General features: G+C 49.8%; 1 protein-coding gene across 1 annotated transcript in view; it reads left to right on the forward strand.

Annotated features, from left to right (window-relative positions):
• m1ap (meiosis 1 associated protein) overlaps window positions 1–15,964 on the forward strand; it is a 115,933-nt gene that overhangs the window by 65,133 nt on the left and 34,836 nt on the right. The window contains exon 8 of the mRNA XM_078555710.1: window positions 7,099–7,305. Coding sequence (XP_078411836.1) covers window positions 7,099–7,305 — 207 coding nt within the window. The remainder of the gene's footprint in view (window positions 1–7,098; window positions 7,306–15,964) is intronic.

The following is a 15,964-nucleotide window of genomic DNA, read 5'->3' on the forward strand; positions in this document are numbered from 1 at the left end:
CTCCAGTGGGTCCCCCCTTGACAGAGCCAGATCGTGCAATGCACAGCAGACAACAATAATAAGTGAAACGCACTCTGGAGGATATTAAAGTGCTCCCCCTGATCAGTCCAGGCAGTGGAATCTCATTATGAGTAGCCCAATGGTCCTCTCAATTACTGCCCTTCTGGAGGCATGACTTCGATTAGCTCTCCTCCACTTCTGCCCTTTGATGTCTGAGTGGCGTCATGAGCCACCTTTTCAGGTGATAGCCTTTGTCCCACAGGAGACAACCGTCCAACCAAGCTGGAACGACAAAGAGCCTTGGCACCTGGGAGTGTCAGAGGGTGTAGGCATCTTGACAGCTTCCAGAATACTTGGCGCATACCTGCAATATCTGAGTCTTGTGGTCACAAACAAGCTGGATGTTGAGGGAGTGGAATGCCTTTCTATTGATGAAGGCACCCAGCTCAACCGCTAACGCCTTTATGGCCACACGCGTGCAATCTATGGCTCCATGGATGCGGGGGAACCCAGCAATTGCAGCAAAGCCTCTGGCTCGCTCAGTCTGGCTGGTTTCATTGTTCCGGAAGTGAATGAAGTCACTGACCCGCCTGAACAGAGCATCAGTAACCAGCTTGATGCAGCTGTGGGCAGCAGATTGGGAAACACCACATAGATCTCCCATTGAGCCCTGGAAAGAACCTGAGGCAAAAAAATTCAGGGCCACTGTAACTTTAAGAGCCATTGGCATAGGGTGGCCACCTACACAGTTTAAGGCAATCTCTGGGCCAATTATCTTGCATTTGGAGGTTACAGTGTCCCTCCTTCAGAGCCTCCTTCAGCACTGAACCTCGGACATGTCCAGGTAGCAAGAGCGCTGCCTATAAACTCTGCCTGCTGGATAATGGCACCTTCTGCAGACCCTTCTGCCTTGCACTTCCTGCTGGCTCAGCACCCCTTTTAGCTGTGCCTCTGTTTCCACAGGTCGCACTCTGGGACACTGCCTGCGGGCACCTGACCTGCTCTCCTTTCTGGCCCTCTCCTCCTCTGAGGAGATCCCTCCAGTATAGTAGACAATCCCCATTTTCTTAAAGATGATTGCACACAGGATAGTGCACTGAAGGGGCCTCTCGGCAGAAAGCCTCTGCAGAAGCTGAAATCAAAGAGTTCTCCAGAACACAGGAAAAATGCCAGAAACTGTCTGTAAACCAACTCCAACCAACTCACAGCAAAACTCCTACCTATTTACCTTGCCATGGATTGAAGTTTCATGAAAAACATGAAGGCTGCCTGGCCAAATGGCATGAAATCGCACGGGCCACGTAAAATCGCTGTGAATTGCCTTTTCAATTTGCCTAATTGCCCCTTTAATTGTCAGTGAGATGCCCTCCCAACGTCATCACCTGCTACTTTACGTGACATTGGGACTGTCATGCGCCCACTGCAACACCGTAAAACTGAGGCTCATGAGTAATCTAAACCTTGCGATACAATGACCACACTTACCCACATCTTCCCCCACAGACACTTGGTCCACATGGGCTACCTCATTCCTCAGCATGGGATCCAGCAATGCTTCCTTCCTACTTGGACCAAGAGCACACTGGTCAAGGAAGTTCTGCTGAACATGTTTCAGAAATTCCCCCTCCTTTCCCTTTACTTCAATATTATTCCAATCAATATTTAGTTAATTAAAGTCCCCTAATATCACCAGAATATGGCTGGAATTTTACACAGAACCGGTAGCCCCATGCCCAGCTGAAAAGTCAGGGGTGTGCTCCTCCATTTGGCCAAGTTGCCCCACAACAATTTAACAGCTGTTAACAGGACATGAATTCTTCCCCCATCTGGGAGGAAGTCCCAGCTCTGAGAGATGCCAGCTAATCAATTGGCCAGCAGTTCTTTTGCCACTGGGAGTGGTATGGTGGCCCCTGCTGGGACAGCAGCCAGTCCCCAACAAAGATGGGTAAAAACAGAAATGCTGGAAATGCACAGGAGGTCTGGCAGCATCTGTGGAGAGAGAAAAAGTGGAGCTAACATATTGAGTCAAATAAGGCTCTTCTTCAGAACTGAAGTAGGGTAGAAACGTGAGAGGTTATATGCCCTTGAAAGGGGGGAGTGAGAGGAAGAATAAAAGGGAAGGTCTGGGATAGGATAGAGGGCGGGAGTGATTAAATAACAAATGTTACGGAACAAAAGCCAATGAGAGTGGTAATGGTTGTATTGAGGAGACAAAACGTTCTCCAGAGTGAATGTCAATGCCAGAATAATGAACAGTTCTGTCCAAAAGCAAAACATGAAAAACAAGGTTCAAACTGGCACATGGCAAAAAAAAAACAGAATCAAAATGAGAGTCATGAATGAAATTAAGTTCAACAAATAAAATTGTTCAACTTAATATGAAATAATGCTGAACATCTGAAATAAAGACAGAAAGTGCTAGAAAAATTCAGCAGGCCTGGCAACATCTGTGGAGAGAGAAACAGCGTTTTGAGTATGAATGTGATGTATTTTGTGCTGTACAAGAGTGGGTGGAGCAAGTGGAATAAAATAGAAGGTCAGGGATAGTGGGAGCTAATGAGAAATTTGACAAAGTTGTCATGGATGTAGGACAAAGGGAATGTTAATGGTAATGTTAAAGATGAAAGAACGTGCTAATAGTGGCATAAAGGTAAGAGAGCAGAATGTGTTCATAGCAGAACAAAAGTCAGTGCTCTGTGAAAGCACAATATAAAAACAAGTGACAGATGGCTCTGTCATTTTCGTTTTATTTAGTTTTTATCCTTTTCACCCAACCCCCGCCACCGCCACCCCTCCGAACCCCACCCCCCGGCCAAACCCCCACAGGGCCATCCCTTACACTCTCTCTTTGGAGAGCAAGGTTTGATCAGGGATAGTCAGCATGGCTTTGTCAGAGGGAGGTCATGCCTAACAAGTTTGATTGAATTTTTTGAGGAGGTGGCCAGATGTGTAGATGAGGGTAGTGCAGTTGATGTAGTTTATATGGATTTCAGCAAAGCCTTTGACAAGGTCCCACATGGGAGACTTATAAAGAAGGCAAATGCACATGGGATACAGGGTAATTTGATAAGGTGGATTCAAAATTGGCTTAGTTGTAGGAGGCAGAGGGTGATGACAGAAGGATGCTTTAGTGACTGGAAGTCAGTGTCCAGTGGCGTACCACAGGGATCCGTGCTGGGTCCCCTATTATTTGTCATTTATAGAAACAACATAGATGACTATGTGGGGGGTAGGATTAGTAAGTTTGCGGATGAAACAAAGATTGGTAGGGTGGTTAATAGTGAGGTTGAGTGTCTTGGGCTACAGGAAGATATAGACGGGATGGTCAAATGGGCAGATAAGTGGCAGATGGAATTTAACCCTGAAAAGTGTGAGGTGATACACTTTGGAAGGAGTAATTTTGACAAAGAAGTGTTCAATGAACAGCATGACATTAGGAAGTTCTGAGGAACAAAGGGACTTTGGTGTGTGTGTCCATAGATTTCTGAAGGCAGAGGGGCAGGTTAGTGGGGTGGTGAAAAAGGCATATGGGACACTTGCCTTCATCAATCGAGGCATAGGTTTAAAAAGTAGGGAGGTCATGTTGAAGTTGTATAGAACCTTGGTGAGGCCACAGCTGGAGTACTGTGTGCAGTTCTGGTCATCACATTATAGGAAGGATGTGATTGCACTGGAGGGGGTGCAGAGGAGATTCACCAGGATGTTGCATGGGATGAAACATTTAAGTTATGAAGACAGGTTGGATAGACTTGGGTTGTTTTCATTGGAGCAGAGAAGACTGAGGGGCAACCTGATCGAGGTGTACAAGATTATGAGAGGCATAGACAGGGTGGATAGGAGCAGCTGTTCCCCTTAGTTGAAGGGTCAGTCACGAGGGGACATAAGTTCAAAGTGAGGGGCAGGAGGCTTAGAGGGGATGTGAGGAAAAACTTTTTTACCCAGGTGGTGACGGTCTGGAATGCACTGCCTGGGAGGGTGGTGGAGGCGGGTTGCCTCACATCCTTTAAAAAGTACCTGGATGAGCACTTGGCATGTCATAACATTCAAGGCTATAGGCCAAGTGCTGGTAAATGGGATTGGGTAGGTAGGTCAGGTGTTTCTCACGTCGATGCAGACTCGATGGGCCGAAGGGCATCTTCTGCACTGTGATATTCTGTGATTCTCTCTCTCTCACTGTCTTCTACTGACTCCCTATTGCCGCTTTTGCTTGTTCTCTGGCACAATTTTCCCTCAGGCTCACAGTCTCTGTCTCCCAGTGACACCCCCCTCACTGCCACTTTAACTTGTGGTGATGGATAATTAAGCAACTCACTGGAGGAGGAGAGTCCACAAATCTCCCCATCCTCAATAATGGGGGAACCCAGCACATCAATGCAAAAGGTAAGGCTGAAGCATTTGCTACAATCATCAGCCAGAAGTGCTGAATGGATAGACCATCTCAGCCTCCTCCCCAGCATCACAGATGCCAGTCTTCAGCCAATTCAATTCACACCACGTGATATCAAGAAACACCTGAAGGCACTGGATACTGCAAAGGCTTTGAGACCTGACAATATTCCAGCAATAATACTGAAGACTTGTGCTCCAGAACTTGCCATGCTGTTCCAGTACAGCTAACACACTGGCGTCTACCTGGCTATGTGAAAAATTGCCCAGGTACGTCCTGTAAACAAAAAGCAGGATAAATCCAACCCAGCCAATTACCGCCTCATCAGTCTACTCTCCATCATCAGTAAAGTAATGGAAAGGGTCATCAACAGTGCTATCAAGCGGCACATGCTTAGCAACAACCTGCTCACTGACGCCCAGTTTGGGTTCCACCAGGACCACTCAGCTTCTGACCTCATTACAGCCTTGGTTCAAACATGGACAAAAGAGCTGAACTCCCAAGATGAGATGAGAGTGACTGCCTATGACATCAAGGCAGCATTTGAAGCAAGTGTGGCATCAAGGACCCCTAAAACTGGAGTCAGTGGGAATCAGGGGTAAAACTCTCCACTGGTTGGAGTCATATCTAGCACAAAGTAAGATGGTTGTGGTTGTTGGAGGTCAATCATCTCAGCTCCAGGACATCACTGCAGGAGTTCCTCAGGGTAGAGTCCTCAGCCCAACCATCTTCAGCTGGTTCATCAATGACCTTCCTTCTATCATAAGGTCAGAAGTGGGAATGTTCGCTAATGATTGCACAATGTTCAACACCATTCGCAACTCCTCAGATACTGAAGCAGTCCATGTCCAAATGCAGCAAGATTTGGACAACATCCAGGCTTAGGCTGACAAGTGGCAAGTAACATTCGCGCCACACAAGTGCCAGGCAATGACCATCTCCAACAAGAGAAAATCCAACCATCGCCCCTTGATGTTCAATGGCATTACCATCACTGAATCCCCCACTATCAACATCATGGAGGTCACCATTGACCAGAAACTGAACTGGACTAGCCGTATAAATACTGTGGCTACAAGAGCAGGTCAGAAGCTAGGAATCCTGTGGTGAGTAACTCACCTCCTGACTCCCCAAAGCCCGGCCACCATCTACAAGGCACAAGTCAGGAGTATGCTGGAATACTCTCCACTTGCCTGGATGAGTGCAGCTCCCACAACTCTCAAGAAGCTTGACACCATCCAGGACAAATCAGCCCGCTTGATTGGCACCCCATCCACAAACATTCACGTCCTCCACCATCAATGCCCAGTAGCAGCAGTGTGCACCATCCACAAGATGCACTGCAGAAATTCACCAAGGCTCTTTAGACAGCACCTTCCAAACCTACGATCACTACCATCTAGAAGGATAAGGGCTGCAGATAGATAGGAACACCACCATCTAGAAGTTCCCCTCCAAGTCAGTCACCATCCTGACTTGGAAATATATCACCATTCCTTCACTGTCGCTGGGTCAAAATCCTGGAACTCTGTCTCTAACAGCACTCTAGGTGTACCTACACCACATAGACTGCAGCAGTTCAAGAAGGCAGCTCACCACCACCTTCTCAAGGGCAACTAGGGATGGGCAATAAATGCTGACCCAGCCAGCAAAGCCCACATCCCATGAATGAATAAAAAAAATCTTGTGGGTTGCTGGCACTGTTTTTCATCTGACTCTCTTTCTCTCATGCTCTCTGTCTGTTTCCTACTGACTCCCTTTTGCCAATTTTATCTGTTGCTCTCCTGTGCTGTTTTGTCTTTCTGTATCTCTCTCATACTGACTCCCTGGCACCCCTTTTACCTGTTGTTCTCTGGCACTAGTTTCCCTCAAGTTCACTGTTTTTGTCTCCCACTGACTCTAGTCCCCACTGGCACCTTTACTTGTGGGTCACTGTCTCTGACTCTCGGGTCCGCTTTCTCTGACCAACCTAATCAATCCTTTTTTGCATTGTTATTTTGTCTACCCACGCCACCCAACTTCTTTCTAAACTTGACCTGACAAGGCTGTGCCAGAATTGTAAACCTTGGTGAAAGAGAATAACTGGGAAATTTCACACTGAATGCTGGTAGATATTTGACCAGTAAATATACATATGTGAAATACATTTACCTGTATCGCACCTAAGATGTTTTCTACTAAAATTAATTCATGTGGTTGAAACCATGTTAACAGGGGCTCACCTGTAGATAGTCAACAATTTCACCATTGGCTTCGTGGGAAATAATATTGTTAGTTTAGTTTGAAATCTGCAGATTTTCATCTGCGCCTCAGTGATAGCACTCTCTTACCTGAATCAGAAAGTTGTAGGTTCATGCTGCAATCCAGGAATTTGAACAAATAATATAGATTGGGAGTGCCATACTATGGAGCTGCTGTCTTTCAAATAAGATTAAGTCTACCCTTTCAAGTGGATGTAAAAAAATCCCATGACAATATTTCACGGAAAAGCTGGATGGTTCTCATCTATGTCCTGGCAATATTTAACCCTCAACAAAATCATTAAAATCAAATTATCTGGCCATCAACACATTGCTGTGTTTGGGATGTTGCTGTGTGCAAATTGGCTGTTGCATTTCCTACATTACAGCAATGACTGCACCTTTTAATTGGCTGCAAAGTGCTTTGGGAATGTGCAAATATTAGCCCATTTTCTTCTTTTCATTTCATAGAAAAGAGATTGGATGCTTCTAGCTCGATCTGAACCTCAGGTAATGGGACCCACTTGGTCTGTTCATGTTGACTCCTATTACGTCATACTGCCTTCCACCACACTGACACTCCTGGTGAAGTCCGTAGCGGTGCAAGAACTTCTTTTACCCTGCGACCTTCCTTACAGACCTGATGAACCACCAGAAACAGCTCTAAGTAGAATAGAGGTGAGTGACTGCGCTGGTTAGTCATATAGACTTGGGAAGAGAGGAGGTATTGGGGTGAAGTGAGCTAACACCCATATTCAAATAGAATTTACTCAGATATTAAAGAACTTTTAATTATTTTTGTTCTTACATACGAACAAGGAGCAGGAGTAGGCCATTCAGCCCCTCAAGCCTGCTCCACCATTTAATAAGATCATGGCTGACCTGATAGTAACCTGAAATCTGCATTCCATCTACCCATGATAACCTATCACCCCCTTGCTTACCAAGAATCTATCCACTTCTGCCTTAAAAATACTCAAAGACCCTGCTTCCACCACCTTTTCAGGAAGAGAGTTCCAAAGACTCACGACCCTCTGAGTGAAAGAATTTCACCTCATCTCTGTTTTAAATGGACGACCCCTTATTTTTAAAGAGTGACCCCTAGTTCTAGATTCTCCCACAAGAGGAAACATCCTCTCTACATCCATCCTGTTCCCTCGGATCTTATATGTTTCAATCAAGTCACCTCTTACTCTTCCAAACTCCAGCGGATACAAGCCTAGTCTATCCAACCTTTCCTCATAAGACAACCCACCCATTCCAGGTATTATTCTGGTAAATCTTCTCTGAACTGTTTCCAACACATTTACATCCTTCCTTAAATACGGTGAACAATACTGTACACAATACTCCAAATGTGGTCTCACCAATGCCCTGTACAACTGAATCATAACCTTTTTTTTTTGCAAAAATATACTTTATTCATAAAATATCTTCAATCACATTCCAAACCATTCCAAAAACACCATTTCTACCTCCCTAGCACCTACTTCTCACTAGCACCCTCTGTTGGATGCTCTTCCTCCTGTTGAGTGCAAGAGCCCTTCTCCTCGATTCCCTTCTGAGTCGCGGTGTCTGCGGTGACTTCTCCCAGAATTTTTTTTTTTTGTAAAAATATACTTTATTCATAAAATATCTTCAATCACATTCCAAACCATTTCAAAAACACCGTTACAAGGGTACAATCCAGGTTAAACTTTTACAAAATGTATCACCAGGTGCATCAGTACAAACAATATTACAATCATTTACAGCCTTTCATTTTGAGCTGTACAGCCCGAGGGGCTCTAAACAGTTCCCAGTCTCTCGGTGCGCTGTGGCAGAAAGGTCTTAGACAGCGACCCCTCCCCATTGCACCTTTGCGGCAGCTGCCCCAAGCTTTAGTGCGTCCCTCAGCACGTAGTCCTGGACTTTGGATTGTGCCAGTCCGCAACAATCGGTCGGGGACAACTCTTTGTGCTGGAAGACCAACAAGTTTCGGGCAGACCAAAGCGCGTCTTTCACCGAGTTGATGATCCTCCAGCTGCAGTTGATGTTTGTCTCGGTGTGTGTCCCTGGGAACAGCCCGTAGAGCACAGAGTCCTGTGTCACAGAACTGCTCGGGATGAACCTCGACAGCAACCACTGCATCTCTCTCCAGACTTTCTTTGCAAAGGCACAATCCACAAGGAGGTGAACAACGGTCTCTTCCCCACCACAGCCACCTCGAGGGCAAGGTGCAGAGGGGGTGAGACTCCTGGCGTGTAGGAAGGATCTGACGGGGAGGGCCTTTCTCACCACTAGCCAAGCTACGTCTTGGTGCTTGTTGGAAAGTTCTGGCGATGAGGCATTCTGCCAAATGACTTTGACAGTCTGCTCGGGGAACCATCCCACAGGGTCCACCCTCTCCTTTTCCCTCAGGGCCTCTAGGACGTTACGTGCTGACCACTGGCGGTGACTTCTCCCAGAATTTATTTTTTTTTTTTTTTGTAAAAATATACTTTATTCATAAAAAATCTTCAATCACATTCAAAACCATTTCAAAAACAACATTACAAGGGTACAATCCAGGTTAAACTTTTACAAAATGTATCACCAGGTGCATCAGTACAAACAATATTACAATCATTTACAGCCTTTCATTTTGATCTGTACAGCCCGAGGGGCTCTAAACAGTTCCCAGTCTCTCGGTGCGCTGTGGTAGAAAGGTCTTAGACAGCGACCCTTCCCCATTGCGCCTTTGCGGCAGCTGCCCCAAGCTTTAGTGCGTCCCTCAGCACGTAGTCCTGGACTTTGGATTGTGCCAGTCCGCAACAATCGGTCGGGGACAACTCTTTGTGCTGGAAGACCAACAAGTTTCGGGCAGACCAAAGCGCGTCTTTCACCGAGTTGATGATCCTCCAGCTGCAGTCGATGTTTGTCTCGGTGTGTGTCCCTGGGAACAGCCCGTAGAGCACAGAGTCCTGTGTCACAGAACTGCTCGGGATGAACCTCGACAGCAACCACTGCATCTCTCTCCAGACTTTCTTTGCAAAGGCACAATCCACAAGGAGGTGAACAACGGTCTCTTCCCCACCACAGCCACCTCGAGGGCAACGTGCAGAGGGGGTGAGACTCCTGGCGTGTAGGAAGGATCTGACGGGGAGGGCCTTTCTCACCACCAGCCAAGCTACGTCTTGGTGCTTGTTGGAAAGTTCTGGCGATGAGGCATTCTGCCAAATGACTTTGACAGTCTGCTCGGGGAACCATCCCACAGGGTCCACCCTCTCCTTTTCCCTCAGGGCCTCTAGGACGTTACGTGCTGACCACTGCCTGATGGACTTGTGGTCAAAGGTGTTTTTCTGCATAAATTTTTCCACCAGGGACAGGTGGTACGGCACGGTCCAACTACTTGGAGCGTTCCGCGGCAGCGTGGCCAGACCCATCCTTCGCAACACCGGGGACAGGTAGAACCTCAGCACGTAGTGACACTTGGTGTTTGCGTACTGAGGGTCTACGCACCGCTTGATGCAGCCACACACAAAGGTGGCCATCAGTATGAGGGCGATGTTGGGCACGTTTTTTCCCCCTTTATCTAGAGGCTTGTACATCGCGTCCCTGCAGACACGATCCATTTTCGACCTCCAGATAAAGCGGAAGATGGCTCGAGTGATCGCCATCGCGCAGGAGTGTGGAATGGGCCAGACCTGCGCCACGTACAGCAACAGCGAGAGTACCTCACACCTGATGACCAGGTTCTTACCCGCAATGGAGAGGGAGCATCGCTCCCACATGCCCAGTTTCCTTTTCACCATAGCCACTCGCTCCTTCCAGTTTCTAACGCATGCCCCGGTCCCTCCGAACCATATCCCCAGCACCTTCAGGCCGTCAGCCCTGACAGTGAAGGGGACAAAGGATCGGTCAGCCCAGTTCCCAAAGAACATGGCCTCGCTCTTCCCACGATTTACCTTGGCTCCCGAGGCCAGTTCGAACTGGTCGCAGACGTGCATCAGTCTGCGCACCGACAGCGGATCCGAGCAGAAAACGGCGACGTCGTCCATGTACAGGGAGGCTTTTACCTGAGTGCCTCCACTGCCTGGGATCGTCACTCCTCTTATGCCCGGATCCTTCCTGATGGACTCGGCAAAGGGTTCTATGCAGCACACGAAAAGGACAGGCGAGAGAGGACAGCCCTGCCTGACTCCAGATTTAATCGGAAAGCTATCTGTTTCCCACCCATTGATTGAGACTGCGCTACTGATGTTAGTGTAGAGCAGTTGGATCCAATTTCGAATTCCCTCCCCAAAGCCCATTTTGGAGAGCACATCCCCCATGTAGGTGTGCGATATTCTGTCAAAGGCCTTCTCCTGATCCAAGCTGATGAGGCAGGTATCCACACCCCTGTCCTGTACATAGGCAATCGTATCCCTGAGCAGCGCCAGGCTGTCAGAGATCTTCCTGCCTGGCACAGAGCAGGTCTGGTCAGGGTGAATCACCAATTCCAGAGCGGATTTGACCCGGTTGGCGATGACCTTGGACAGAATCTTATAGTCCACATTCAACAGTGAAATGGGTCGCCAATTTCTAATTTCCTCCCTTTCCCCCTTGTGCTTGTAGATGAGGGTGATGATGCCTTTCCTCATGGATTCTGACATGCTGCCGGCCAGGAGCATACTCTCGTACACTTCTAGCAGGTCTGGGCCGATCAAGTCCCACAGAGCCGAATACAACTCCGCCGGCAGGCCGTCGCTTCCGGGGGTTTTACTCTTCTCGAAGGACTCGAGGGCCTTAGTCAGTTCGTCAGGAGTTAGCGGTTTGTCCAGGCTCTCCCGCGTACTGTGGTCTAAGACCTCCGTGATAGAGGACAGGAAGGACTGGGAGGCCGTGCTGTCCGTGGGCTTCACGTCATACAGTCCGGCATAAAAGGATTTGCTGATCCTCAGAATGTCGGACCGTGATGACTTTACTGAGCCGTCTTCTTCCTTCAGGCTGCTGATCACAGAGCGCTCTCTGTGTACCTTTTGGAAGAAGAAACGTGAGCACGTCTCATCCTGCTCCACGGAGCGGACTCTGGAACGGAAGATGATCTTGGAGGCCTCCGAGGCAAAGTGCGAGGCTTGCTGGCCCTTCACCTCTTGGAGCTCCTCCTTGACATCGACCCCCATCGACTGCAGCCGGAGCAGATTCTGCATCTTTTCCTGGAGTCGGGACATTTCCCTCTGTTCCTTTCTAGCTTTCTGGGTGCCTTTGCGGATGAAAAACCTCTTGATGCTTCCCTTGATCACTTCCCACCAGTGTGTCAGGGACTCAAAGAGGGGTTTCACGGTTCTCCAACCTTTGTAATCCCTCTTGAGCTCCTCAATGTTCTCTGGGGTCAGCAGTTGCACATTTAGCTTCCATGCCCCCCTGCCCACCCTCAGGTCTTCCTCCAAGTGGCAGTCCGCCAGTAGGAGGCAGTGGTCAGAGAAGAACACCGGCTTGACGTCGGTGGATCTGACTGTGAATGCACGGGACACAAACAGGAAGTCTATCCTGGAACGAATGGACCCGTCTGGCCGCGACCAGGTGTATCTACGCTGCGCTCCGTCTGCAGGGTTGCTGAAGACGTCGTGCAGCTTGGCATCCTTAACTGTTTCCATCAGGGATCTGGACGTAGCGTCCAATCTGCTTCCGGCCCTGCCGGATCGTCCAGCCGCATCGATGATGCAGTTGAAGTCCCCGCCCAGAATGACCGGCCTGGAGGTCGCCAGCAGCAGTGGGAGCTGCTGAAAAACCTCCAGCCGCTCAGCCCCTTGTGCCGGGCCATACACGTTAATTAACCGGAGTGGAGCGTTCTTGTACATTACGTCTGCTACGAGGAGTCGCCCGCCCACCACCTCCTTGACCTCGGAGACGGTGAAGTTGCCTCCCCGCAGCAGAATACCCAGGCCGGAGGAACGAGAGTCGTTTCCGCCCGACCAGATCGATGGCCCGTGGGACCACCATTGTGACCATTGCCTGTAGGAGCTGAGGTGCGGTATCGCACACTCCTGCAGAAACAACAGGTCAGCTTTGACCTTGGCTAGGTAGTCCAAGGTCGCAACACATCGCGTAGTAGATTTAATGCTACGCACATTTATGGATACAATCTTTAAACCCATTTTAAAGCATTTATTCTCCTACCAAACCCACTGTCTCTGAGAGTCCCAGACCTTTAGTCTGCTCCTTCATACCCGTAGTGAGCTCAAATTCCTTCACTTTGGATGGGCTGAGGTAGATCTCCTTGGCCGTGTTCTGCTCCAGTGGCATCTGGAGGTTCACGTGGAGAGCGGGTTTTGAGATGACCTTTGCTGGAGAAGCTTCTCCAAAACTCACCCCCTCTGGGGTGTTGCTGTTCCCGGCTTCCTGGAGCTGGGGTGCGATGATTGCCTCACTGCTCCCAGATTCCAGGGGCTGTGGTGCACTGGCCTCCTCAGGTTGCAGGCAAAGTTGGGGTGCGCTGGTCTCCTTGTTGTCTCCAATTTTCTGGAGCTCGGGTGTCTCGTCCTCCAACGCCCTGGAGCTTTGCCGCCTCTTCTGTCGGTGCCGCTCTGGCACTTCATCATCCGAAGAGCTGCTGCCCTTGTCATCCGTGTCGGATGGGAGACGCCTCTTGCCGCTTCTCTGGGAAACGCCTTTGCTTCTTCTTCGCTCCCTCTTACTTTTCTTGTTCTTCACCGTCCGCCACTCCCCCTGCTGCTTTTCCACTGCTGCCTCCTCCTCCATTGATTCCTGAGGACTGGGAGGTTCAGGGGGTAGTGCTGTTGATTGGCTCTCTGTTGCCTCAATCTCTTTCTCCACCTTGTCTCTCTCTGTGTCCTCCTTTGTCCCGTTGAGCTCCCTGGGGGCCTTGGTGGTTGGAGTGACACGGAACCTTTCTTCTGCTTCCCCCTGGTCGGCTTTGGCTGCCTGTGCGTAAGTACGGCAGCGTTTGGGGCAGGTCCTGTAGAGGTGACTTGCCTCGCCACACAGGTTGCAGCACTTGGCCTGTTTGCAGTCTTTTGTCTGGTGCCCTTCCTGTTTGCAGATCTTGCAGAGGGAGGCGCTGCAGTTGGCCGCCACATGACCAGCCTTGCCGCATGAGCGACAATGCTTGGGTTGCCCAGCGTAGACCAGGTAGCCCCGGTTTCCCCCGATAGCGAAACTGGAGGGAGGGTGGAAAATGGCTCCCTTACCATCGGTCTTTAGCGTGACCTTAAACAGGCGTTTGCCTGTCCAGATCCCCAAGTCGTCTCGAATCTCGGTGCCGCTCCCCACCTTATCGAAGTACCTGGTGAGGAAGGTGACCACGTCGGCGACAGGGACGAAGGGGTTGTACACATGCACCATCACCTCACGTTCCCGTTGCAAAGGCAGAGAAAAGTGCGGCTCCGCCGTCAGGATCTTCATCTCCGGCAGGTCTCTCTTCTCCTCGAACACCCTCAGGAGCCGGACGCAGTCTGCCACTCGCTTGAACGTGACGTCAAAATAACCACCTTTGCGGGAGTCGTGCAGGGTGAAGATCTCCGTAGCTTGGAAGCCGCACGCCTTCAACAGGATCCTCCTGGTGAAGAAGCCCCGATCCATAGGTGATCCTCCTTCGCTGTGGTTCACCGTGACTCGAACGGTGATAGGTAATCCACGGTATGGATTTGGATTGCGATTGGTTATCGCCCTTCCATCCCGACCTTGCCTTGGCAGGACCATGGTGTCGCCCCTGCAACACTTGATCTTAGCCAAAAGGCCGAGAAGCGATCTTCTCCCAGAATTTTTTTTTTTTTTTTTTTTGTAAAAATATACTTTATTCATAAAAATCTTCAATCACATTCAAAACCATTTCAAAAACAACATTACAAGGGTACAATCCAGGTTAAACTTTTACAAAATGTATCACCAGGTGCATCAGTACAAACAATATTACAGTCATTTACAGCCTTTCATTTTGATCTGTACAGCCCGAGGGGCTCTAAACAGTTCCCAGTCTCTCGGTGCGCTGTGGTAGAAAGGTCTTAGACAGCGACCCTTCCCCATTGCGCCTTTGCGGCAGCTGCCCCAAGCTTTAGTGCGTCCCTCAGCACGTAGTCCTGGACTTTGGATTGTGCCAGTCCGCAACAATCGGTCGGGGACAACTCTTTGTGCTGGAAGACCAACAAGTTTCGGGCAGACCAAAGCGCCTCTTTCACCGAGTTGATGATCCTCCAGCTGCAGTCGATGTTTGTCTCGGTGTGTGTCCCTGGGAACAGCCCGTAGAGCACAGAGTCCTGTGTCACAGAACTGCTCGGGATGAACCTCGACAGCAACCACTGCATCTCTCTCCAGACTTTCTTTGCAAAGGCACAATCCACAAGGAGGTGAACAACGGTCTCTTCCCCACCACAGCCACCTCGAGGGCATCGTGCAGAGGGGGTGAGACTCCTGGCGTGTAGGAAGGATCTGACGGGGAGGGCCTTTCTCACCACCAGCCAAGCTACGTCTTGGTGCTTGTTGGAAAGTTCTGGCGATGAGGCATTCTGCCAAATGACTTTGACAGTCTGCTCGGGGAACCATCCCACAGGGTCCACCCTCTCCTTATCCCTCAGGGCCTCTAGGACGTTACGTGCTGACCACTGCCTGATGGACTTGTGGTCAAAGGTGTTTTTCTGCATAAATTTTTCCACCAGGGACAGGTGGTACGGCACGGTCCAACTACTTGGAGCGTTCCGCGGCAGCGTGGCCAGACCCATCCTTCGCAACACCGGGGACAGGTAGAACCTCAGCACGTAGTGACACTTGGTGTTTGCGTACTGAGGGTCTACGCACCGCTTGATGCAGCCACACACAAAGGTGGCCATCAGTATGAGGGCGATGTTGGGCACGTTTTTTCCCCCTTTATCTAGAGGCTTGTACATCGCGTCCCTGCAGACACGATCCATTTTCGACCTCCAGATAAAGCGGAAGATGGCTCGAGTGATCGCCATCGCGCAGGAGTGTGGAATGGGCCAGACCTGCGCCACGTACAGCAACAGCGAGAGTACCTCACACCTGATGACCAGGTTCTTACCCGCAATGGAGAGGGAGCGTCGCTCCCACATGCCCAGTTTCCTTTTCACCATAGCCACTCGCTCCTTCCAGTTTCTAACGCATGCCCCGGTCCCTCCGAACCATATCCCCAGCACCTTCAGGCCGTCAGCCCTGACAGTGAAGGGGACAAAGGATCGGTCAGCCCAGTTCCCAAAGAACATGGCCTCGCTCTTCCCACGATTTACCTTGGCTCCCGAGGCCAGTTCGAACTGGTCGCAGACGTGCATCAGTCTGCGCACCGACAGCGGATCCGAGCAGAAGACGGCGACGTCGTCCATGTACAGGGAGGCTTTTACCTGAGTGCCTCCACTGCCTGGGATCG

The sequence above is a fragment of the Cetorhinus maximus genome, chromosome 1 (genome assembly GCF_964194155.1).
Source record: "Cetorhinus maximus chromosome 1, sCetMax3.hap1.1, whole genome shotgun sequence".
NCBI lineage: Eukaryota > Metazoa > Chordata > Chondrichthyes > Lamniformes > Cetorhinidae > Cetorhinus > Cetorhinus maximus.